The 25,778-nt window shown below is 50.2% G+C and overlaps 1 protein-coding gene and 2 non-coding genes across 13 annotated transcripts; all 3 read right to left on the bottom strand.

Moving 5' to 3' along the window:
• Positions 1-430: 430 nt before the first annotated feature.
• On the bottom strand, positions 431-21,413 carry Tnpo2 (transportin 2). Of its 11 annotated transcripts, none has more exons than XM_042277386.2 (25): positions 21,238-21,413; positions 19,739-19,850; positions 17,905-17,980; positions 17,663-17,812; positions 13,779-13,885; positions 13,563-13,696; positions 13,396-13,477; positions 13,196-13,318; positions 12,980-13,098; positions 10,931-10,991; positions 10,664-10,829; positions 10,371-10,523; positions 7,893-8,118; positions 7,536-7,707; positions 7,045-7,131; positions 6,864-6,971; positions 6,623-6,781; positions 4,454-4,541; positions 4,158-4,256; positions 3,600-3,695; positions 3,227-3,332; positions 2,939-3,038; positions 2,786-2,860; positions 2,574-2,700; positions 431-2,493 (listed from the first exon to the last, which is right to left on the bottom strand). In XM_042277386.2, the coding sequence occupies exons 2-24, from the start codon at positions 19,835-19,837 to the stop codon at positions 2,593-2,595; spliced, it is 2,694 nt and encodes an 897-aa protein (XP_042133320.1). In that variant the 5' UTR covers positions 19,838-19,850; positions 21,238-21,413; the 3' UTR covers positions 431-2,493; positions 2,574-2,592. The 11 variants fall into 11 exon arrangements, with proteins under 11 accessions (XP_042133320.1, XP_076428000.1, XP_006998437.1 ...); XM_076571885.1 differs by having other exon boundaries at positions 3,227-3,302; XM_006998375.4 differs by having other exon boundaries at positions 19,739-19,893; positions 21,238-21,370.
• On the bottom strand, positions 4,336-4,409 carry LOC143273673 (small nucleolar RNA ZL2). The gene has a single exon (XR_013051859.1). It is a non-coding gene; the product is annotated as a small nucleolar RNA ZL2 (small nucleolar RNA).
• On the bottom strand, positions 7,784-7,853 carry LOC121829909 (small nucleolar RNA SNORD41). The gene has a single exon (XR_006072961.1). It is a non-coding gene; the product is annotated as a small nucleolar RNA SNORD41 (small nucleolar RNA).
• Positions 21,414-25,778: the final 4,365 nt, after the last annotated feature.

Below are 25,778 nucleotides of genomic sequence, written 5' to 3'. Positions count from 1 at the left end.
CAGTTAGGTTTAATGCATGGCAGCCCTTTACTGGGTTATTAATCACAGAGAACATCTAATCACCCTTTCACACTCACCTTCCCACACTACAAAGACAAAAACAGGTTTCCTTGGTCACTCAACTTTACTGGGAATTAAAGCCAGGGCTTTAGGTCTCTAGCTAAGCTAGCTACTAGCCCCTTTTTGAGACAATGTCTCAATCAACCCAGGCTGATTTCAAACTTGATATCCTCCTGCCTCAATCAGGTAGCCCACCAGGACCAACTAAGTCCTGGATACCTCAGGTATCCTGCTCTATTGTTCTCTCCTCATTCCTCCCAGAGCCCATGATTCTCCTACCACTACTCCCACAGCACTGGAGTCACACAGAAGCCCACATCCACACCACTCTACCACCAAAACCAAGGACTAGGAAACCAGACACCAAGGGTTTCACAAGAAACTGACCTTTACTCAACAAAGTTCTACACAAGTGGAATCTCACGCCACCTAGGCGCCAGTCCCCAGCACAGCACAGGAACAGATGGAGAGACCTGGGAGCCCACAGGGTAATGGTAATGAAAGACTCAGGGAAATGGGGGTAGGGCAGGGGGGTGGGGGGGCTGCAGATCAAGGTCAGTCTGTGTCCGCAGCCCTGGGCAAAGAAGGTTAAGAAACTGAAACTTATTGTGCAAAAACCAACTAAAAAATAAATTAAAGAATTAAATAATTTCTTTTAAAAAATAATAAAATAAAAAAAGGGAAAATACAAGAATTGGGCTCCCCTTTCCTGAAGTTAGTTGGAACCCCCACCTTGGGCAGAGGGAGTCACAACTCCATCAGACAGTCAGTCAATCCATCAATACACCCCAAGACCCAGCAGAGGATGCTCCAAAGAAGTGGAATTACCAGAAAGCTAATGGTATTTTTTTCTTTAAAAAAAAGTTTTTTTCCCTACAAATGGCTTCCAGAGACCTGCTCAAGTTTGAGGCTGGAGGGGATGGGGACCACTAGCTGAGTTATGGAATGTGCACTAAGTGTCCCTGGGAATAGAGGTAGGGCCTGACCCTACTTGAGAGAAGACACATGGCCTGGATGGGATAAGGTCCAGGTCCTCAGAGGGATGATGGAGCAGGCCTTAAGATGCAGAACTCCAGTCAAAGCCCAAAATATAATGGGCTCCCAAAGAAGTAGGAAGCAAGAAAGGGGATGGAGGAAAATCGTTCAGGGATCTTGCAAGGCTGATTTCCACAGCCGATTTGAAAATAATCACACACACCCTCCTCTCAGAAAGCCCCTCCCATTTTGATGGCATCCCCCACCAATTTCTTCAAGGATTTTTAGAGTCAGTGTACTAATCTGGTGGGGGCGGGGGAGGGGTGTCTGAGTCCAGTGGACACGGTGATGAACATTAAGTCCCAAAAGGGACAAAGTTTGAGGCCCTGGTATACTCTGCGCCCCCTAGCCTTCAAATCTTGCTGGACCCAGTAAACCTTTGTCCTTTGTCCTCACCAATCACATGCTGTTGCTCTAGCTCTTGAGAAGGGAGTTCTCAGGAGCAGAGAGAGAGCTGGACTATCCTTGAAGCTGTTTCAAGAGAGATCCAGGAAATCATGCTGGCAGCTCTGGCTGCCCTTAGCTCTCTAAGGAAAATTAGTCCCAGGCCTGTGCCTTTAAATACCTCTGGAGCACAGGGAAAGGGTCTAGGGTAGCCTCCAGCCAGTCCCCGCTGCTCCAATGAATGGTCCCCACCCTATGCTGGCTGGGATGTGACAAAGATGGGGACACTAGATGCGGCTGCCATGAAGCTGGCAGGAAGTGTATGGAGCAGGTCCAAAGTGTGCAAGTGCGGGGCAGCCCCAAAATGACCGCCCTCCTCCCTGGCCCTGGGGGCCCAGCTGAGGTCCCCCAAACCTCCCAGCCCTCCCAATCACCGCCAATTCCGGCAAAACAGCGGAAGCTTCTTATACTCTAGATGCAAGGTACACAGAAGGCCATAGGCATAATTTGGGAGTTCACTAATTCTACTGTCTCCATGCAGTCGAGGAAATGGTGGGGCGGCTGGCCCAGCCTAGCTGGCTGTGGTGCCCGCACATGCGTGTCCACATGTGTACATGTGAGTGTATGCTTCTCTACAAGGAACCCCCCTCCCCACCTGTAATCCCCTTGCCTTATCTGACACCGGATTTGGTAGGCCTTAGGATTCCTCCCTCCCACATGGCTGGCCCAGATGGGCTGCCTGAGATGACCCAAATTAGAGCCTGGAGGGCTCTTCCCACCACGAAGTCCCACCCCCCTCCCTATCTGTAGGATGAGCATGGAGTCCCCATCCACCTGCCCACTCGTCAGGCCCGGCGGGGCAAGTGGACCAACAGATGGACAGATGCACGGACTAGGTAGCATCTGGATTTAGGTCCCACTCACTCCTCCCTAACCCCCCTGGACCAGGGCACAGTGACTTCTGGAAGCAGCACATTCCCCAGCACACCCTCCGACGATGACGCAGACAGAAACCTGCAGGGGAGAGAGGGGGAGGGGAGTCAGGGCCTGCGTCCTCTTCACTGACAGGCCTGAGACCCGGAAGCCCTGCTCACCTGTGGTCTCCACGTTCACCTAGACCCCGTAGAAGGCCGCCAGCCTCTCCTTGAGCAGCGGTGGGAACTGCTCGGAGAACTGCTGCCAGTTCTCCTCCCCGACCTGGTCTTTGAAGCCGTGGAGGATCTGCAGTGAGGCAGGGGGACAATGGGCTGGGGCAAGCCTGTGGCATCCACTCCCCAGGACCCCATGGGACCAGCCAGAGCCTCACCTTATAAAACATGTCCCGAAGGTCATCCTTCGGGCTCACCCAGGAGGCTACAGCATCGCAGAAGAAAATAAAGTCCTGAAACATGACGGATCCCGTGTGAGGGGCCGCCCAAGCCAGCCCCCCGCCCTGCCCTCTGAGCCCCACTGCCCGGACCTGCACAACACCCCCAGGATTGACACCAATCATCATGCAGATGCCTCGGAAGGCAGAATCCTTCTCCTCGTTGTCCCGGATGTTCCTAAGGGACGTGCACCTGGCCATAGAGGAGGGCAGCAGGTCAGTGGGTGCACTTGGGGCTGGACAAGCACAGATGAAGGATGGACAGAGGGAAGGGGGGGGTGTCCGTGGGTAGAGGTCTCCCACATGCATCCATGGGGGTGGCGCTGGGGAGCACAGCTGTCCTGCCCACCCCCAGCAGGCCCCACCCAGGCAGGCACACACCAAGGCCGGATGAACTGCTGCAGCATGGGTGCCACCTCCTGTGGGCACACGTAGCCCAGGCGGCCGATGGTGATGGCTGGAATGGCAGAGGGACTCGTCAGGCGACCTGCAACCCCGAGTGGCCCCGGGACGGTACGTGGCGGGGCCTCTGACAGGAGGCACCGAGCCCCGCCCCACAGGCCCCAACTGAACGACCCTGTGGCTAGCCTGGGCCTTTGAGTTTGGCCCATCCAGGTGTCCTCCCTGCCCAGCCTGGATCTCTTCCCACATATTCTAAAGCCAGGACTCTTTCGTGGGCTCCTCCCAGAATCCCATTTCAAGTACTGACACCCTTCCTGGAACTCTCCCCTCTCAGGCTAGGCCTGGCACTCACCTGTGTTTTCCAGTAGTGTCTTGGGTGTGTTGGGCCTGTTAATGATCTCCACCAGATTGTTGAGGACCATCTGCACATAGGGTTGCATCTCTGCCCCTAGGGACCAGCCATTCAGAGCCCTGCATGGCCCACTCCACCCACAAAGGCCAGCTGGGTATGGCCGACTTCAGTCCATGTCCCCAGTTCCATGCAGACGGGTGCACCACAAAGCCTGAGTAAACAAAGAGCCTCCTCGGGATGCTCCCAGTGAAGTCCACAGACACAACAGACCCACCTAAAGGACTCTCTCAAGTCACTACCCACAAGGTGAGGAGGCCAAAATCACCCAACTGATCCCACTGGGCCTTTCAGGAAGACAATTACATGAGATGGTCCAGTAGAAACAGACCATCTACTCCACCTTTTAGTTATTTGATTTCACCTGTCAGGGAAATCAAAGCATGTTCTTGTCCCTGGCCAATCAGAGGCATTCCCTTAGGGTCCTTTGAGAATCAAGCTCTGGCCCCGGAATAGAAACAGACCAATGAAAAGGTAGTATGCCACTTTCAGGACACTCACCCATCTGCATGCAGATCTCCCCAATGGCCCAGGTGGCATTGTTACAGACAGAGATGAACTCCGGGTTCAGGTTGGTGCCCAGGATAGGCATGAACTCAGCTAATGGAAAGAGAAGAGCAGAAAAAGAAAAGACTGAGCAGAAACACCATTAAGGCCACGCTCCCAGAACTGGCTGGGCAGCCCATCAGACAGTACAAATACATCCCAGTCCAGTCATGGGCCTCCCAGGGCATGCCTCCATCTCTGGAAGCCATCCAGTGCAGGAGCCACAGAATAGGGCAAAGGGGGTAGCCTACCGATACAGGGCTTGACGTGGATAAAGCAGGCTTTGGTAAGGTCTCCCAGAAGGGCGAAGGAGCTCTGCCGGACCTCAGGCATGGAATCCTGGAGTTGGGAGAGGTGGCAAAATGACAGGGCTCCCACTCCTTCCATCCAAGCCAGCTGAGGCGGCACAGTCCCTAGAGCACATCCCCACCACAGAACAGGCTGAGGGGCAGGGCTGTCCCTACTGTTAGCCGCCCCCCACCCTACCAGAGCCTGTCGCCAGGACCTTACAGTGCTCCAGAACCCTGGTCCACCCCAGCCCCCAACCACAAAGTAAGAGTTGTATATTTAATATAACACTCCTAAGTTTGCTCTGACAGGGTCTACTGCACAAACCAGGCTAACTTCTGTCTGTGGTGCAAGTGTGCACGTGCATGGGGTCATTGTCCTCACTTGCCACCCAACTTTATTTTCAAGGCATAATTTCTTTCTAAACCTAAGCTCACTAAAACTCAGCTAGACAACCTGGCCAGAGAACCCCAGGGATCCTGTCTCTATTTTCCCAGTGCCGGGATCACTCTGGGTAACTGCACCAGTTATTTTTATATGTGTATATTATTTATTATGTGTATATTCTGGGGAAGAGTTGTACAGGTGTCCCTGGAAGGAGTCAGATTCCCCCAGAGCTGGAGTGACAGGCAGTTGTCACTGTCAGCTACGTGATGTGGTGCTGGAACCAAACCTGGGCTCTCTGGAAGAGCAGCACCACATCAGCCCCTGCCCCCCTGGCAACGGAGATCAATCGAGGCTCCCGTTCTTGTCCAACAGGCACTTTACTGACGAAGCCACCTCACTACACAGCTCTGCTCAGCCTGGACCTCAGTGCTGGGATTGAAGGCGTGTGCCTAAACTTTATTTTTGAGATCAACCTGTACTACGTTTCCTGACAAGAATTGTATTTATAGCCGGGCGGTGGTGGCGCACGCCTTTAATCCCAGCACTCGGGAGGCAGAGCCAGGCGGATCTCTTGTGAGTTCGAGGCCAGCCTGGGCTACCAAGTGAGCTCTAGGAAAGGCGCAAAACTACGCAGAGAAACCCTGTCTCGAAAAACCAAAAAAAAAAAAAAAAAAAAAAGAATTGTATTTATGTGTAAACAGTGTGAGTGGATACCCGTGCACGGGAGGACAGGCAAAAACCAGGTGTCAGTATTTTAGTGGTGGAGGTTGCCAGAGCCTGACACAATGGAGGCAAAAGCTCTCCCACTGACTATCCCAATCTCCCACTTTGTCTTTGGAGACAGCGTCTCTCATTGGCCTGGAGCTCTCTAACTGGAATACAGTGGCTAAGCAGCAAGCCCCAGGAATCTGACTCTATCTGTCTTCCCACAGACACAACTGTTTAAAAAACAAAACAAAACACAAAAACCATTTTGTAGAGCTCATCATGTTTACAAGGTATGTTCCCAGCCTTAGAATTTGTATTTATTCAACCTTTGTGTGTATGTATGAGTAGGTACAAGTGCCATGACAGACATGTGGAAGTCAGAGGTCAGCTTGTAGGAACTGGCTCACTCTTTCATTCATGTGGGTCCGAGGGTTCTCTGGTCAGGTTGTCACAGACTTGGTGGTAGGCATTCCTACCTGTTGAGCTATCTCAACAGCACAGAATGATTATTTGATTTTGGAGACAAGGTTTCACTATTTAGCCCTGACTGGCCTAAAATTTAGAGACCCACAAAGCTCTGATTCCTGAGTGCTGAGTTTAAAGTCATGGAATAGTCATGTAATGACCTGTCTTAAAAAAACAAAAACAAAAACATGTATTTATTTCGTCTGAAGTGTATGATTAGTTTTGCCTGCATGTACATCTGTGCACCATGTGTGTGCTTGGTGTCCACACAGACTAGAATGTCCTGGAGCTGGAGTTACGGATGGTTGTGACCCTGTGGGTGCTACCCTGTGGGTGCTAGGAACCAAACCCAGGTCCTTGGCAAAGGCAACAAGGGCTTTTAACTGTGGAGCCATCTCTCTGGCCCATGAAATTTTACCGTTTAAGGGCTCCTTTTCTTTGACATTCCCTGGGTATAATCAGGGTCCTGACTACCCCAGGTCAACTATAGCAGCTTGTACGTAAACCGTTATGGCCTAGAAAAAGTCTCCTTGGCCTGTTTAGGTGTGGCCTGACTTGGTGTATGCACTCACCTGCATACACTGGAAGAGCAATGTCATGATGTTACTTCGGGCTACCAGCTGTTCCACATGGCCACCCAGGCCCTCAGCCAAGCCACTAAGTAGGTCCAGTGCAACGATCATGAAGTCCTTGTCAGGGGCCTCGTATTGTTCAGGGTGTTGTGTGTACATCTAGATACAAAGGGAGCAGGTAAGATGGATAGGCTAGGGCCTGGGCAGCAGAGCAAGGGTGCAGGGGGCCCAGGGTGCTCACCATGGCCTGGGCCAGTGTCTTCTGCACCAGGGTAACACAGCGCTGGTAGACAGGCTCACAGTAGGGCAGGAAGCCACTCTGCAGGGCAGTGGCCACAGATGACAGACACTGGCAGAGGAAAGGCAAAGGGTGAGCTCTGGCCGGGTGGAAGGACTCTGAGGGAGGACCTAAGCCCACTCACCTCCAGCAGGGGGAAGAGGTCCTTGTCTTCATCCTTGAGCTCATTCCACTTCTGGATCAGTGGAGGCATCAGCTTCTGAATGTATTCCTGGAAAAGGAGTGGGAGGTGGGCTTCCTAGATAGGTGTGGCAGCCGACCTCAGTCAATGCTGTCCCATAAAGGAGGCATCCAAGCTCCTGGCCTTCGATCTCTAAGCCCTTCTGATGCTTCTCATCTGTCTGTCCCTAGTACTTCCTTCCCTTCCTCCCCCTCCCAGAAACCTGAGCAGGGCCTCCTGCTTCCCACAGCCCTTGCACTCCCGAGTGTAGCACTGACCATGCTGCCTTTAGCTGTCCGTCTTCCGCACTCGACTAGAGGCAGAGTAAGGGCAGGGCTAACTAAAGTGCTTCAGCCTGCCTGTCCAGGCTGTGGTCATGTCCTGGCATGTGACACAGGGCAAAAACCAGATGCCGAGGGACACAAGGATAAGGCAGAGGGTCTCTAGGGTCTCACCGGCTGATTAAGGTGGTGGCCCACAGAGTCGGCCAGGGTGCCAATGGCGTCATAGAGGATGAGCAGGTTCTTGTGCTGGTATTTGCCAAAGGCAAAAACGAGAGTGTCAAGGATATAGCTGAGGTAGGGGACCAGCTCCGTGCATGCCTCCTCCTCCAAGGTAGCGAAGGCACTGGTGAATGAAGACAGGAGGAAAGCTTAATGACTCACAGATGGAGCTGACCACAGGCAGCTGGGGAGGATGTACATGGGATCAGCCAGTACGAATACGACAGAAATCAGTGTCTTGTCAGCAGTCACAGGCATCATCACTTCCCAGGGTGAGGGGCCACTGTAGGGACAGGGGTAAAGGCTCACCTGCAGGCTGCCTCCTGCACCCTCTTGTTGCCATCCAGGATACGCTTGAGCAGCTCTGTCATCAGAGGCTTGAGGTGCATGTCAGGTGGTTGGCTGACTACCCAGTGGGCATAGCGGCTCAGCGTCCAGCAGGCAATGGAGCGCACCAGGGCCTTCTTGTCTGACAGGCACTGGATGAGGTGTGGGATCAGCTCAGGTAGATAGGGCACCATTCCCTGCATGCAGCCTGCAGTAACCCAGAGACAGGAGGGCTTAGAGAGAAGGCGGGGCTCAGGCATATCCAACCCAACATGATAGGTGGAAAAACTGAGGCTTGGAGGCATTAAAGAGCCCATGAAAGACAGGAGCTAGAGGAGACACAGCGGATACAATGGAGCTGGAGGTGGTTCAATTTCTGGCTGGGCGGTAGCTCAAACCTATAATGCCACCACTTAGAACAAGGCAGGAGGCATGCCACAGTTCAAGGCTAGCATATCACAGAAAAAGCACCCCCCCACACACACAACCTTCCAAATAACACAGGACAAATGAAAACGTGCAGGGTGATTTAGATGGATAGGAAGCGCTTCTCAACCTGAAACCTGAGGTTTTTGTGTTTTTCTTACTCCCTCCCCCTCGCTTATTATTTTTGTGTAAGGAGTATGTTGATGTGCAGGAACCCACGGAAGTCATAAGAGTGTAACTCCAAAAACTGGAGTTACAGAAAATTTTGAGGGGCTAGGTGGGTGCTAAGAATGAAACTCAGATCATTTGGAAGAGTATCAAGCACTCTTAACCGCTGAACCCTCATTTTTTTTTATCTTTATCATTATTGTTTAATTAATTATTTACAGAGGTTTTGTTTGTTTTGCAAAACAAATGCCTGTAATCCCAGCACTGGGGAGGCAGAGGCAGGTGGATCTCTGTGAGCTCAAGGCCAGCCTGGTCTACAGATCGAGTTCCAGGACAGCCAGCGCTAAAAAGAGAAACCCTCTCTAAAAAACAAAAACAAAAAATTAAAAAAAAAAATTTGGGGCCTCATGCACATTGGCACCCCCCCCCACACACAGCCCTTTTTTTGCCCTGACCTTTCTGGAACTTGATGTGTAGACCAGCTGGCCTTAACTCAGAGATCTGCCTATCTCTAAGAACTCGGATTAAAGGCCTTTGGACACACCTCTTTATCACTTTGGGATCAACTTTCTAGCTCTCTCACTGGTCTTCTGAACACAGTACCCCTAACAGGACTGTCTCAACATACGCACAGGTGCTAAGGTGATACTCCCTGAGCTCTGGAAGTTTAGGCAGGATGGCCACAAGTTCAAGACTTGTGTGGCATGTATAAGAGGTTGTGCTTCAGCCAGGTGTGGTTATACACACCTGTAATCCTGGCACTAGGAAGTCTGCGGCAGGATATCACAGCGTAACAAGACGCTATCTCAAAAACCAAAAAATAACCATGCACATATGTTGCATAGTATCTGAGGTGTCATAGTCACCTAGGAAGTAGGTCATGAAACCATTTCTGGATGGAACCCTGGGCCTTCTGAAATCCATACAAGTGTTGTACTGATAGACTGTATCCTACTCCAAAGCCCAGGCCTCACTCACAGGTATAGAAAGCTCTCCAGACTGAAAGCTCTTAGAGTTTAGGTGACAGAGTTTAGGTGACAATTCTGGGTGGTGAGATGGTCACATTTGGCCAAAAATGGCCACAGTTCATAGCCTATGTCTTGTGGAGGAAAAGCCCAAAAGCTACACCAGCTTCAGCCACACCGTGGGTTGTTTTGGGGGTCCCCTAGCTTGCCTGAACTCGCACTTGAAGCAGCCCTCCTCCAGTTACATAACTCCAGGTGTACACACCACTGTGCTCTTTACACCATGTTAAATTTAAAGGAACTCCAAAACCAGACACTTCTTAATTCTGGTGGGCAGCCGAACAGCAAGAATGTACAGCAGGGCATGAGGGAAGTGGTGTCAGCCTGGAGCTCAGTTTGCCCATGTCTGAGGCCTGGGCTTGGCCCTGGCTATGTGGATGGAATTCCCCAAGGACACGGGGTACCCCAGTGGGATGGGTAGTGAGGAAGGACCTGAAGTGGGCACTACACCTGCTGTCCTATGCTTGAACCATCAGAGTCACCTGCTTGTGAGGACCAGGAAGAGGGCTGGTGAGCTGAGAATTTGCTGGCAACAGCAGGCAGGGGTGTGTCTCTCGGGCAAGGGGAAGACAGATAACAGAGCTCTTTGGAAAGAATGAGGAAACCAGGCAGTGGTGGCACACGCCTTTAATCCCAGGAGAGTTAGAAGCAGGCGGATCTCTGGGAGTTGGAGGGCCAGATAGGTCCACACTCAGAGAAACATTGTGCTGAAAACCAATAACTAAATAAAATTTGAGAAAGTCAAGGACGAGGAGCCCTGGCCTGTGTTGTGGTGCTACGTTCCTCACTGGCACTGTCCAGGTCAGCCCAGATAGACGCTGATCAAACGTTGCAGACTCACCCTCGGCAATGGCACCCAGCACCAGGATCCCTGACTCCTTGACCACCCACTCGGGGTGGAACAGGAGGCCCTTGAGCAGGGGCAGGAGGTGGGGCAGCAGCTCCTCCCGGAAGACGTTAGCAAGGACATCCAGCGCGGCTGCTGAGCACTTCCCTGAAGGGGGACAATGGGACTCAGGCTCAGAGAGGCCTGGGGGCAGGTATTCAGCCATAGGACCAAATGTCACCAATTCTTCACAAACTGCTCGGCACCAGCTTCTCACCCTCTCCCTGCAGAGGTGGCCTACAACCTACTCAGATTCCAGTCGGACAAAGCATCGTCATCATCATCATCCTCTGCATCCTCAGAGCCATCAGGCCGCTCAGCCTCGTGGGGCAGTGTCACTGTGCGTGACTTGTGGAAGCGTGGCTTGATGTCCTGCTCGCTGTCAGGTACTGCCTCGTCCTCCTCCACGTCCCCCTAGGGACCAGCCAGGAAGACTTCTCAGCACTGCCTGGAGACTCCAACCCAACACCCATGGTCTTGGCCACCCATAGCCAACTGTGGATACCCCAGCTGACCTTAAGCAGGATAATGTCAATTTCAGAGTACTTCATTCCATTCACGAGGATTGGGATCAACCTGTGGGGAGAGAGACTGTTGGGAAGAATGTAGGGACTCTAGCTGAGGTGCCCATCCTGAAGAGGAAGCAGGCATGGGCAGGAATGCTGAGCAAGGGACAGACTCTGCTCAACATACCCATCTTCTGTGTCCTGTATCTGCTCATCCCCTTCAGAGAACTAACAACATATTTCCAGCCACTATGATTAAGAGACGTAATCTTTCCCCTGACTCCTTTTCAAACAGGATCTATGTAGCCACTGGGACTAGAAATAGCTCAGTAGTTAAGATCATCAGTTGTGCTAACTCTAGCCCCAGGAATCAACCATTCTGGCCTCTGTGGGCACTGTATACACAGAGGCAGACACACGCGCAGGCAGAACACCGATACACATTTAAAAAAGGGACATCATGAACTTTTTGCCTCAACCTCCAAACACTGTGACTACAAGTGTTTACAGCCACATCCAGCTGTTTTATCACTGTTAGTGTTAAGTACCACCAAATAGCTCTTGACCAAACCCAATAAATGCCAGAACCCTTGAAAATGCTGTACCGCAGCATTACAAAAAGCACAAACATCTGACCCAACATCCAGGCATTGCTGAGATGAAGTTGCTGGGCCCTCGACAGGGAACGAGCAGGAAAGGCAGTTACACATTGGAGTACTATAACCTTCGTCACAAAACTGACTCATCATCCGGCCCCCTCAACAAGAGTGTCTCAATCCTCCTCCAAGTTCTCCGTCCCTCCAGCCACACCTCCTACTTGTTATCAGTAACTCGAGACAGGCAAGTCATCCAGACAGATCAAGAAAAGGGCTCCAAGCAACATCTCTAAACAGTGTAACAAGTGGTCGAAACAAGAAAGAGAAGCATCAAACCAGATAGCAATTCTGCCAGCTCTTTCCTTCTCTCTTCCTTTTAACTGTCTCTAGATTTTGAAACCAAATACTGAACTGAAATAATCTAGAGTTAAAATTTCAGTGATCTGCAATTTACTGCATTGTGGAAGATTATTTTTATCTTAAAAAGACATTTTTGTTTAATATATATATATATATTAAACATTTCACTAGTGATTGAATTCTACTTCTGCCATCTGCATTCACTTGAATGTTTCATGACAGGTAAATATTATAAATGTGTATCTTGATTTCGCATGTGAAGAGAAATGTACAGGGAAAATTAAATTATTTTGACACATAAATAAAAAAAGAAAAGAAAGAAAAGAAACGGGCTCCCAACAGCCCTGACACAGCACTTAGAGTCTGAGGAGTCAGAACCCGAGTCCCAGGCCCACTTGTCTCAAAAACCTGAAAAGGTTCCTCGGTTTTACTAATTAAAGTATCGCTCAAGCCTCTGAACTCCCAAACTCCAGAGCCTGCCAGGTGGTAGTGGTGCACGCCTTTAATCCCAGCAGAGGCAGGGGGATCTCTGTGAGTCCAAGGCCAGCCTGGTCTACAGAGCGAGTTCCAGGACAGCCAGAGCTGTTACACAGAGAACCCTGTCTCGAAAAACAACAACAACAAAAAGAATGCCAATGCCACAGCATTACCTATGCAGGAAGGTCATGCCTGAAGGGAAGTCAGGACAAAGGAAGTGGCACCTGTCCTGAGCACCTGGGTACCTACCTGCACCTGGGCATGGCCAGGCTGAGGCCTCGATTTGCTGAAAGATTGTTTTCTCATCTTTTTGCCTAGTTAGTAGCTTTGTTTTGTTTTTGTTTTTTTTGTTTTTTGTTATATAACCCGGACTGGCCTAGAACTCACTATGTAGCCCAGCCCAGCCTCAAAACTCTGTGGCAATCCCCCATCGGAGCTTCCCAAGTGATGGGTATGAGGCACCACACTTAGTGTCTGTCACCTAATGTTTGAAGCCATTAAAAGTTACAATCCCATAAAAATCAACGTACACAGGACTCAAAGTAAACCAACATACACTACATGAGCCATGGAAAGCAAATGCAGTCAGGGGTAGAGGCTGTTGGCATGGGGCTAGAGCACTCACTGGACCAGATGGGAGGCCAGAACTTCCTTGCAGATGGGCTGCTCGGCCAGCGTCAGCCAGAACTCACAGGCCTCCAGGGCCACATTCTCGTCATGGTCTTGGGTCCTCTGCAACATGTACTGGGGCAATAGGGAGAGGCTGAGACCCAGCCCAACTAAGAGGGATCCCCCAACCCCCTCCTGCCACCCATCTGCCCTTGGTGTTGGCCATGCACACCTGGATGATGCTGTGCATGTGAGGGATGAGTCTATCAATTCGCACTTCCAAAAGCATCACTAGAGCGCGGCACACGTTCTTCCTCACCTCAGGGTCATCATCCACAGCCAAGGCAAACAGGTGCTTTGAGAAAGAAAGCACAAGGTCAGATGCCTGAGGGCCCTCGGCCTCTCCCTATCCACCCAAGCCTAGTGACCCACCTCGATGAAGGTATCGATGTTGTCCATCAGTGCCTGGGCCCGGTCCATGATGAACTGGTTCACACAGGCAATGGCATGGGACCTGGTAGTCAGTGAAGGCACGGATCACTTCTGAACTGCGCCTGCCTACCAGCTCTAAGACCCTGTGCCCGGGGAACTTCACATACCGGATCTTGGGGCTGCAGTGCTTGAAAAACTGCAGGAACTTAGGGATCATGATGTTCAGGGGCCTGTTGAGAGCATCACTATCCAAAAGCTCAGAAGAGTCTTCACAGATCTTCTGCAGGGCTCCAAAGGCTCCCTGAGCAGAGGCAGAGAGAGCTGTTGAGTCCTACTCCAAAATCCAGCCCTGCGTGGGCCGACCACGGCCTGCTGTCACCCACCTCACAGGTGTTATAGTCCTCCGAGTTCAGCAGGTTGCACAGCTGGGGCAGCAGCTCGGGCCACATCTGCAGCTCACCCTTGGAAGCGATGGTGGTGATGAGAATGCCTGGGGCAGCCAGGGAGAGGAGGCTGCTCAGGCTGGGCAAGGGCCTAGTGGTCCCTCCAACCTCCCCACCAAGGAACAGGTTCACTGGCTCCCTTCTCTCCCTTTGGGGTGCTGGGGGTGAAACCCAAGCCACATGAGTGCCGAGTAAGCACCCTACTGTAGACCGAAAGGCCCTCTTGGGCAATACGAGGTGACTCAGCACACATGCTTGGAGGTCACTATGACAGCCCCAAACCACCACTCTTAGAACTGGAGGGAAAGTGGAAGGTGAAGATGCATAAGCCAAAGATCTGGGTAGCCAGCCACAAGCCAAGGGCTGAGAGTACATTGTCTTCCAATTATTTTTATTTCATACTTCTGAGGATTGAACCCAGGGCAAGCATTTTTGCTATTGAGCTAAATACCCAACCAGCTTTTTATTTTAACCTTCTGAGTTAAGGTCACAAGTTGCCAAGCAAGACCTAAAATTGCAGGTCCTCTTGCCTCCACTTCTTGAGTAACTGGTTACAGGCCTGTGCCACCAGGCCCAGCTAGAGAGGAGCAATTTTAAAATGGTGGTCAGGGACCATCTTGACGTGTGTGCAAAGACCTGAGGGAAGTTAAAACAGATGAAGAGGAGGCGGCCTTCAGTCACCTGGGGCAAAGATGTCTTGGCTAGAGTACGGCGGGCCTGGTGTAGTAACAGAACAAAGACCAGAATCGGGGGAGAGAGGTTGTGGGCAGGAAGGGGGGGTCAAGTAGTCACATCATGAAAGCTCTTATCTCAAAAGACAGCCTTATTGACTAGTAAAAATCCATGGATTGGGACTGGGGAGACGGTTCAGTGGGTAAAAGTGCTTACTGGGCAGGTACGAAGGACGTGAATTCAGTTCCCAGCACCCAGGTAAAAAGCCAGGTGTGGCGGCATGAACCTGTTATCCCAGAAGTAATCAGATGAGACAGGAGGGTCTCTGGGGCTTGCTGGCTACCAGCCTCGATCCAGATTCTTTTGAGTAAAAGAACAGAATAGCTGATGCCCTCCTCTGGCCCGTCTATGTGTACAGGTGTGCACACCTGTCCACATGCTCATGAGCATGCACACACACACACACACACACAGAGCAACAGAGAACACTTGTTTAAGGAAACAAATATATTGATGTTGAACTAATGTTCACATTACAATAAACTGACTTAGAATAATGAAATCCACAGGTATTAAGCAAAAGGCTTCACCTGAGGCCTGAGGGCAATGGAGCTGCCAGGCAGGGTTGGATATGGTGGCCAATGCACACACCACTCATCAACACAAGATGGCAGTGTTTCACAAGGGCAGAAGCTGCCATTGCCCACTCTCAAATGATGCCAATCCTAAAAATTTTTTTTTAAGATTTATTTATTTATCATGTATAGTGTTATGCCTGCATGTATGTCTGCACGCCAGAAGAGGGCACCAGATCCCTTTATAGATGGTTGTAAGCCACCATGTGGTTGCTGGGAATTGAACTCAGGACCTCTGGAAGAGCAGTCAGTGCTCTTAACCTCTGAGCCTTCTCTCCAGTCCCCCCCCCCTTTTCCCCCCAACCCCTAAAATTGAAGTCTCTCTGCCATCCCATAATGGGACAGCCCCATTCACGGTGTTGGCCACACCACAAAGCCTCTCTTGTACCACATGGATCTCAACCTTTAATGGAAGGCTTTGGCCAGGCACTATAGTAGAGATCTGTAATGCTAGCCCCTAGAAGGCTGAGGCAGAAGATTCCAAGTTTGAAACCCCAGGCTGAGCAGCAAAACCCTGTTTCAAAAACATACCAGAGCCCTAAAGCTCTTCCAAAGTTTCCTCAAGTACAGATATCCTCAGAGATGCCAAAATCAAGTGTGGCACAGTACTTGCATAGAACCTATGCACATCCTCCTGTAGCTAACAGGCACACTATATCAACTGAGTTATGTCCCCAACCTCTCACAGACTTTAAATCACCTCTATGTGACTTAAAATTCCTGTAACAATGTCAATAATACAGTTATAAAAGTACATTGTAGGGCCAGTGAGCTAGCTGTGCATGAAGATGCTTGCCACCAAGCCTGACAAGCTGACTTGGATATTCCTGGGACCCACATGGTAGGAGAGAACAATTCTTCAAAGTTGTCCTCAGACTTCCACACAGGAATAGTGGCACTATAGACCCCACTCTACCTTATAGAAAACTATATTGCTAAGGGAAAAATGACAAGAAACAAAATCTGGACATGTATAGACTTTGCAGGTCTGGAATTCACTATGAAGATCAGGCTTGCCTTGAACTCACAGACCTATCTGCTACTACCTCCCAAGTGCTGAAATTAAAGGCATGGGCCATCATACCTAGTCATTTTTATTTACTTTTTTTTTTTTGAGACAGGATCTCACCTACGGCTGGCCTAGAACTATTTAGACCAGGCTGGCCTCAAACTCCCAGTGAGTGCTGAAATTACAGGCATGTGCTACCATACCCAGCCTTTATTTTTTAAGGCTTCCCTTCCTGAGGTGTAAATAAATAGCTGTCTTTTCCTTAAAATACTTTATAGAAAGGCCAGCAAGCTAGCTTAGTGGTTGAAGGCACTTACTTGCAGCCACCCCTGATGGTCTAAACCCACATATTAGAGAAAAACAACCTCCAAAGTTGTCCTCTAGTCTCTAGGCACAGCACACAAAAAGTAAAAATAAACCAATTTAGTTGACCGATTTCAAGAAAATAATGGAGAGAGAGAGAGAGAGAGAGAGAGAGAGAGAGAGAGAGAGAGCTGAGAAAACGACTCAGCAGGTAAAAACACCCACTGTCCAAGCCAGATGACCCAGACTTGCTCCCCAGAACCCACATGACCTAGATGCAGTGGTGTGTATCTGTAAATCAGAGCCCACGTGACCTGGATGCAGTGGTGTGCATCTGTAATCAGAGCCCACGTGACCTGGATGCAGTGGTGTGCATCTATAATCAGAGCCTACGTGACCTGGATGCACATCTGCAATCCCATCACTTCTGCTCTGAGATGGGAGGAGATGGAAGAAAGAACATGAAGCTATTTTGCCAATAAGCCTGGAATACACTGTGCAGCAAAAACAAGAGACCCATCTCAATAATGTGGAAGGTGAGAACTGACTCTCCAATGTTTTTCTCTGTCCTCCAGGTTCAGGTATAGTAGGGTGTGCTCTCCCTCACAGAAAATAACTAAAAATGTTAAAGCACTGCTAGGAAATCACCTATTAATCTTTGTAGGGAGAATGGCCTGAGTAACTCTTCATGCTCTGCTGTCATTCCCTCAGGTGTTTCCTCCTGGACTCAGCAAGCAGCCTCCATGAACTCATTCTCACTGAAGTGAAACCATTTGAGGGGTACTCCTCATGACTCCACGTGGACAGAGGAAGCAAGTATTGCAACTGCTGAACCTCAGCCACAGAGTTCGAAACCACGTCACAAAATGGTGGACACTGAGTTACTGAGGCACTCAGGAGGCTGAAGCAGAAGGTTGGAAAGTTTGAGGCCAGCTTGGACTACCTTGTCTCAAAAAGAAAAAAGGGGGAAAAAAAAAGACTGACCTGCACTGCCTGGCTTGTTTCCAAGCTGTTACTTGCCAGGCAAGTCCCTTTATCATCTGTGCCTCAGTTTCCTCTCCAGTCAGATGGCAGTAGTGACAGTGCTATCATCACAGAGGGTGCTGGAGCATTCAGTAAGCAACACCCTCAACACGGTGAACAGCTTCTTGGCCCAGAGCAAGCCCTTAGTGTGTCCTTGCTGACGACCCCCACAGCCCCCTCACCAATGGTGGCTCGGATGAGAGAGGAGGCATCGCCAATGTTGTTGAGACACTCCTGTTTGATGAAGTCAGCCACAGGAGGCGGGAAGCTCTGGTAATGCGCCTTCACATTATTCTTGAGGATGAGGCCACTGAGAGAGCGGGTTGGCTCATCTGCAGGAAAAGTGCTAAGGTCAGAGGACTGTGGCAGTGAGTAGAAAAGCAAGATCTGCACGCACAGCTAGAGGGACAGAGAACATACATACCTTCTGACTTGAGTCTGGTCAGGACGAAGATCAGATAGTTGTTGAAGTCAGGAAACTGGTTGAGTTGTTTAAGTTTCTGCCAAGCTGTTAAGGGACTTGGAAAGCCAGGTGTATTGGGGCACCCCTGTGATCCCAGAACTAGGGAAGCTGAGAGGCAAGATCTTGAATTCCAGGTCAGCATGGACCATATCCCAAGATCTTGGCTCAAGAAAAAAAAAAAAAAGAACTTGAGAGTAACCTTTCCTAGGCAATATTCTCTCACTGCCACGTTGCTCAAAATGTGAGTGACCAAGGCATTTAGGCAGCCAGCTCCTGGGATGCCACTATCAATCACAACCCCTATAGCACCAAAGGGCCTTTTCAGGAGGACCAGGTTCACACATGGACTAGGGCACATGTCTGAGCTTCCTGCATCACCCCTATGTCCTTACAGAGCAGGAATGGGTTGGAAAAGACTGCCAGCTCAAACTGCCAGCTGCTACTCGTCTCTGACTTTGGCACTTCAATAATGCCTGCTTTTCTCAGTCAGAATGGAAGGCTACCTGGGTGTGGTGCATGCCTATAATCCTAGCACCAGGGAGGCTGAGAAAGGAAGATCACCCTGAGTTCAAGGCCAACCTGAGCTACATATTCAGTTTTTATTCTGTTAGAGAGACACTGACTCAAAAAAGCAGTCCAGGGATACAGCTCAGGGGTAAAACACACGCCTAGCATGTGCAAGGCCATACAGTCTCCGGCCCTGAGGCAGAGAGAGTGAATGGCTGAGACCCAAGGAGCAGTACTGGGATGCAGCTCAATGATAAAGCAAGTGGCCAGCATGCTCCAGACCCTTATGATCCATCCTCAGTGCTGCAGGACAAGGTGGGGACTTGCCCTATTTTCAAGTGAGACAGGGTCTACATAAGACCAGGCTGCCCTCAAACTCTGAGATTCACTTGCCTCTGCCTCTCAAATGCTGTGATTAAAGGTTTTTGCCATTGTGGCCAATTCATTTAAAAATCTTCATGTAAAAATCTGAACTCATTATTCTAATTTCCTTCTCTGTTGGCTGTGATAAAACACTGACCAAGACCAAGGCAAGGGTAAAGGGTTTGTTTTAGTTCATCATCGAGAGAAGTCCCAGAGCAGAAACCACTGTGCAATGCTGGTCACTGGCTCCTTCCAAGGCTCACATTCAGCTACCTTTCTTATACAGGGCCACCTGCCCTGGGATAATATCCACAATGGGATGGGCAGGGCTGGACCCGCAGGCCTGCCCACATCAATTATCAATCAAGAAACTGCCCCACATTCATTGCCACAGGCCATTCTGAAGGAGGCAAGTCTTCAAGGAAGGTCCCTCTTCATAGGTATATCAAACTGACAACAAAACTAACCAGGATACTTATATATTTACACAAGCAACTAGGAAAAAAAAAGTGTCCAACCACAAACACTCATGGTGCAACTCCAGCGTCCCTCCCCATCTACCCTCATTCTCACAGGGCAGATTGGACTAAAATCTGAGATGGCTGGGCTTCTCACCCTGGTTCCTAGCTGAGGCTTTGCCAAAGCATTTTCCCTTTCTAAGCCTCCAGGTCCCCTCTCTAAAGAGAGTTAACAGCATTCACTTTAACAGTTACAGGATTAAGTGCTCAGTGAACATCAGGCATTCCCATCATTTTCTGCACCTCTGGAAATCGAACCCAGGGACCTAAGTCTTTAATTCTCCGCTCATGTCATGTTCTCTCTTGCAGCAGAGTCTGGGGATCAAGAAGTAGTCCCTCCCTCTCTAGCCTTCAGGAGGTTCAGCCATCAGCCCTGTTCCATCAGCCCCGGAAGGAAGGAAGGATACATCCTGCACAATGCGCTGAGTAGCTGTGTTGGGCGACTGCGAGTCTTTGAGAAGCTGCAAGACCTGCTGCAGGCCCTGCTCGTCTGGCTGCCAGTCCATGGCGCAAGGCGAACTGCAGAGGTAGGAGCCTGGGTCAGCGCTGGGTCGCCGGGGTTCTGTGTGAGACCCAGGTTGAGTCCCCAAGGCAGAGGCGGATGCACGCAGATGCAAGCGCTCTCCGCGGACAAGCGGAGGCCTCGAATCCGCACCTGTCCCTGTCCAAGTGCAGGGTCCCCGCCAGCTAAGCCATCCTGGGCCACGCAGTCGCGGGCTCGGAGGCGAGAGTCGGGGGAATATAAAAGCGGGCCATCAGGACCGGTGGCGGGGGCGCGACGGATCCACAGCAAGCCTAACGTGGAACCCTCTTCCCAGGGCGGTCCTTGCCGCCGCCGCCGCCGCCCCCGGTGACGGGCTCTAGGGCTTCCGCCTCCCTCGAGGACGAGGGCCCCGCCCCAGCGGTCTTCCAGGTGAAGGCTCAGTCCACGAGGATTCCTTCCCCCAAAATCCAGCCTTCAAGCTCCGCTAGATCCTAGCGCTCCTGAGTTCCTCTAGGTCCCTAAGCGCCTAGATCCTTTTCATCCCTGCTACCTCCTCTAAACCGGCCTTACAAGCTCGGCAGACGCATATGCCCCCCTTTCTGGTCTGGATGCGGTTCAGTGACTCCCCTTAACCAGGATACAAGCAATGCCCGACAGCTCTCCAATGTCTCTTTGAACGAGAGCCAGTCAAAACCACTCAATCCGCGACCAAAGCCCCCAGAACCTGTGCCCGCTGCCATCCCCAATCAGGTCTGGCCAAGCCTCTCTCGCTCTCACCCTCCGCCCAAGTCAGCAGTAATTCCTGATGACGGATCTCTGGCAGCCCCCCTAATCAAGTTCCCTTAAGCCCCCGACCACTTGGTGTCGGAGACCCCCATCCGTCCAATCCCTGCAGCTTCCCCTCAAGAGTCCCGCACAAACACTCACCCGGAGCGTTACCCTCAACGGATCCCATCGTCGCCTCACAGTCAGACCCAGGAAAGCCCTCTGAGCTTAAGTCTGACGCCCCTCCCTATCAGGACCTAACAATCTCCCCCCGCCCAACTTTCAAGGCTGTCTCTCCCAATCAGACCCAACCAAACCCCGCTGAAACAGATCCACACACACCCGATCCTCGCGACGTCCCCCGACGATTTCCCCCAATCAGGGCCCCTCCAGCCCGACCCCAGCCGCCCCACTGGCCCGCATCTCGTGGCACCCAAACCTGCCCGGGCGCCGAGGCCCCACCCCCTGAGATCGGCTCAGATCCCCCTCCCCCGCCCGGCCCGTTCTGCCGGCCACGCGAGCTGGCCCAACCCGGTTCCCCGCCTCTCAGCCGGGCGCGACCCCGACGCCTGGGCGGCGCGCGGCGCAGGCCCAGAACCCAGGGAGGTTCGAGCAGAGCTGAAGCCAAGGGGCCCCGGCCGAGCGAGGCCCACCTACCAGGCCCCGGAAGGCAGCGACGGCGCCTAAGTGCTGCAGCTTCTCCAGAGGCTCGCACGGAAGGAGGGAGCCAAAGGCTGGGAATAAAAAATAAACGCGGCCGAAATGAATAGCTTCGGCTTCCGTAGGCCGTTCAAACTGGTCTAGCCAAGCCAATCGGAGGGCGCAGCAGTCACACGTGATCTGGCAGCGCGACCCTGGCCATGGTAGGTCACGTGACGGAATAAGTGCTGCCTCTAGGCCTCTCTAGCCGTTAGGTCCTCCCAGCATCTCGTTTTCTTTTTCTTACTGCGGCTTTCTTCTTCCTTTCTTTTTAAATGTGTAGCGGTATTTTACCCGAACCATGTGTGTGTAGTGCCGTGGAAACCAGAAGAGGGCATTGGACCCTCCTGGAACTGTAGTTACAGATGGTTGTGAGCCGCCATATGGATGTTGAAATCAAAGCCGGGTCTTCTGCGAGAGTAGCCAGTACTCTTAACCACTGGGCTATCCCTCCAGCCCTCCTGACTGCAGCAAGTGCATGGGTTGCTCCCGGTGTGTAAATTGGGCCTAGGAATCCCTCAACCACAGCTAACTTCGCCCTTACTACACTCCCTAAGAATTAGACTGTTCTCAGCTCGGCGTGGCGACTCCTAAGACTGTAACCTCAGGACTTGGGGAGAGGGAGAGCGTTAACAGGGAGTAGGGCAACAGTATACCCACTGGTACCAGGAAAGCCTGGGCTACAACCACGAAACCCTTTCATCAAAAACAAACCCCGTCTTGAAAAAAAAGAAAATAAATAAATAAAAACAAATTAAAATGGTTGTTTCTCTTCAGCTCCCCTAAACTGCATCCGATCCACACGCGAATAAACAGCAGGACAAGAAGCCGCTTGGGGTGGATTTTATCCCTGAGACACAAACAACTCTCTGCTTTTTGTTATTGTTCAATACTGTAACACTTTTACATCGAACTGAAAAAACCTACAAGGCTATAACTTTTTAAATTTCATGTGGATGTTTAGCCTGCATGTGTGTCTAGCGGCAGTGAAAGACAAAAGAGTTGGATCTCCTGGAGCCAGAGCTACCAGTTGTTGAGCTGCGCTGGCACTCGACCCCGGTCCTGTGGAAAAGCAACAAATGCTCTTAACCGCTGAGTCAACTCTCCAACCCCTGGCTGTAACTTTTTAAATAAAATGATCTAGATTCGAACAGGAGACCTAATCCCTTCCCCTACCTGAAGATAAAAGTGAGATGAAGAGCCCTTGCCCAGAGAATTCAGGCAAGGGCAGGATTATGAATGCTTCTGCCAACTGAATCCAGTAGAGAGCACTGTTTTTCCTTTTCAACCGCAAAGCATGGTAGTCTAAAATTGGAGACCTCGGTGCTTTCCTCTAACTTCCTGTCTTCCTCCCCTTAGTCCTGTCGCTGATAAGGGGTGTGTTCTCCTGCCACTCGCCTCTATTTCAATGGATATTTTACAATTTGCTCCATTAGAGATAATCCAAGTTAAATTTAGCCGACAGGTCGTAAATTAGTCTTTGAAATTTTGGCTTTTAGAACAGCACAAAACTGACCGTTCGTTGTCTTTGCGCCCTGCCTAAACCAACTAGGATTCTAATCGCAAAGGACAACCGAGCCCTGTCCTAAATTTTATTGACCTTCATGTGAGGGACAGGTCTAAGAATGCCTCTACTTGAAGGGAAACTTAGCACATGTCCCCATTAGCACAATCAGTCCCAGCAACGTTCACTCATAAAAAGCAAGAGTTGGAGCTTCTTTTACTCGGTTTTAGGCTCGGTTGAGAGGATCAAAGGAAAGCTCCCGAATAAACTAGTTTAAAAACTCTCAATATAAACAGAAACCCTCCTTAAAAGACACGTGCGGCAAGACGCACTACACATGCGCAGAGCTTCCTCGCCCCGCCACAACTCACACACATCCGTGACCCTTGAAACTACAAGTCCCAAGGTGCCGTGCGTCCAGGACGCCAAACACAACTTATTCTTAGTGGGGGGCTGGCCCCTCAGAGTTGGAAGGCTGCAGGGACGATGAAGTTTTTTCTTTTTCATCTTTGGGGGGGAGGGGGGGGACGGCAGAATGTTTGATCAAACATGGGCATTAACTCCAAGTAGAAGCCACGTGGAGCGAATATGAAATACAGACGATTTAATACATTTTTAAAAGGTGTTTGTGTTTGAATGGATGTGACAACTTGCACAGCTGGCTCTCTCTGGTCCTAGGGACTGAACTCTGGTCTTCAGGCATTTGTGTGTGCTCCTTGATCCACCCTGCCAGCTCACTGGTCCATTTATTGAATTTAAACTCTTTTCCTGAGGCAGGGTCTAACTGTTGCCCAAGCAGGCCTCCAACTTGCAGTCTTCTTGCCGTAGGCACAAACGCTTGTGTGACCACTACAGGTTTGGTAGCAGTCTCTTTCTTTTCTCCACAGAGATTTGAATCAGGTCAAGTGTCCTGTTTTTTTGTTTGTTTGTTTATTCCTGTTTTGATTTGGTGTCTTCTGTGTTGCCCAGGCTGATCCTAACCCATCCACCCAACTCAGCCTCACTACAAATGAGCACCACTATACTGCGCTCTCCGTTCCGTTTTTAACATTATTCCCTACCATGAGGTTTCCAAATAGTATTTTCCTATGCAATTCTCACAGTGGCCCTCTGCACTCAATATTGACTTGATTTCAACTAAAAGCATTCAGCTCCTGCCCAACTTTAAATCTGATTGGAGAACATAAACTCTCTGTTTACAGAAGTCTCTCTGAGTATCTCATCACAAACAGTTTTGGTTTTTAGAATGTGTAACTCGGCCAATTGGTGGTGGCATATACCTTTAATCCCAGCACTCGGGAGGAAGGGACAGGCAGATCTCTGTGAGTTCAAGGCCAGCCTGGTCTACAAAGTGAGTTCCAGGACAGCCAGGGCTGTTACACAGAGAAACCCTGTCTTGAAAAATTAAAAGAAAAATAAGAAAGAAAAAAAAAAAGAATGTGTAACTCATGGTCTCTGGACTGGTCATCAGCATACATAAGGCCTTGGGTTCCATCTCAGTCATTCAAAAAGAGTGTCGGGGAAAGGTTGGAAAGAAAGATGGCTCAACAGATTAAGGCACTTGCCACTATGCCAGACAACCTGAGTTCCATCCCACATGGTGGAGAGAGGACTGACTTAAGGCAAGTCCACTGACTTCCACATGTGTGCCATAGTAGAAATATGCACACACACAAATAAGTGTAATTTAAAAAAAAAAAAAAAAAGTTACAAGGGCTGGAAAGAAGCCTCACGTACTACTCTTGCAGAGGACCTAAGTTCAGTCCCCAGGACTGACAATCAGGCAACAAGGAACCACTTCTAACAACAGCTCCAAGGGAACCAAACCTAGGTCCTCTACAAGAAGAACCAATGCTCACAACCAGTGTGCCATCTCTCCAGCTCCAATCTAATTTTTAAACAAGGCCTCCAAGATGTAGGTCAATGTTAGTGTGCTTGCCAGCATGCATTGGAAATTAAATAGGTTCCACCCAGAACTGTAAAACAGCTGTAAATATAAGCTAACTTCTCTCAGATGCAATGAGAGCAGTTTTAACCAGTTAGAGCCAACTATACATGTATCTTCTTTTGCTTTTTACAAGTGATGGGGACCATATATGTGGACACCATCTCAAATGATAGGGAAATGCCTTGCATCACTAAGCTATACTCCAGCCCTGGCTCTTTACAATTTGAATTTAAAGATGCTTCCTAACTTTAAAAATAGACAAAAGAACACCAGGTGTGGGGCTGGCGGCAGAGGCAGGTGGATCTCTGTCAGTTCAAGGCCAGCCTGTCTGCAGAGTGAGTTCCAGGACAGCCAAGAATACACACAGTAACCCTATCTCTAATGTACAACCCCCCACCAAAAAACAAAAAAACAAAAAAACAAAAAAACAGGTATGTTGGTATACACCTTTAATCCCAGCTCTTGGCAGGCAGTCTGGTGGATTTCTGTGTCTCAGAGGCCAGTCTGGTCTACATAGTAAGTTCCAGGACAGCCAGGACTACATAGAGAAAATCTGTCTCAAATGGCTAAAAATAGACAAAGACCTGAGCCATAGAAATGCTGAGTGATGGGTTAGAGAGATGGCTCAGTGGATAAGGGCACTTAGTGCTCTTCTATAAGACCAGAGTTCAGTTCCCAGTATCCCTGTCAGGTGGCTGACAACTGGCTCAAACTCCAGAGGATTCAACACATCCATACATCTATGGCAGATAGACATACAAACAAAAAAAATTAATTTTAAAAAGGATTAAGTGATTTATATAAAATCATACCGCTAACAGGCACAAAAACAGGCAAGAGGGCTGTGACTCACCCAAACATGTACTTGAATTTCCTTTCACTTTTCCTAGGTCACATATCTGGTCAGACTCTGTGACGGGAAGGGCCTGGATTTCAACTCGTCCTGTTTATTGACACACTCCAGAATAGAGGCCAAGCTGCTACAATGGTGACCTACTTGTGTCTATGTGTGCTTAAGATCCAACTGTTGCTGGCTTCCAAAGAGGT

Source organism: Peromyscus maniculatus, chromosome 5, assembly GCF_049852395.1.
Source record: "Peromyscus maniculatus bairdii isolate BWxNUB_F1_BW_parent chromosome 5, HU_Pman_BW_mat_3.1, whole genome shotgun sequence".
Classification (NCBI taxonomy): Eukaryota; Metazoa; Chordata; class Mammalia; order Rodentia; family Cricetidae; genus Peromyscus; species Peromyscus maniculatus.
Note: the sequence above shows the minus strand (reverse complement) of the source record. Positions and strands in the feature narration are given on the sequence as shown.

Coding starts and splice junctions, on each gene's coding strand:
- Tnpo2 (XM_042277390.2), bottom strand. CDS start 20,770: ATGGGATCCGTTGAGGGTAACGCTCCGG. Junction 19,894..20,742: donor CGTTGAGGGTAACGCTCCGG/GTGAGTGTTTGT, acceptor GGTCTCACACAG/AACCCCGGCGACCCAGCGCT. Junction 8,119..10,370: donor GCTGGGTGCCATTGCCGAGG/GTGAGTCTGCAA, acceptor GGGTTACTGCAG/GCTGCATGCAGGGAATGGTG.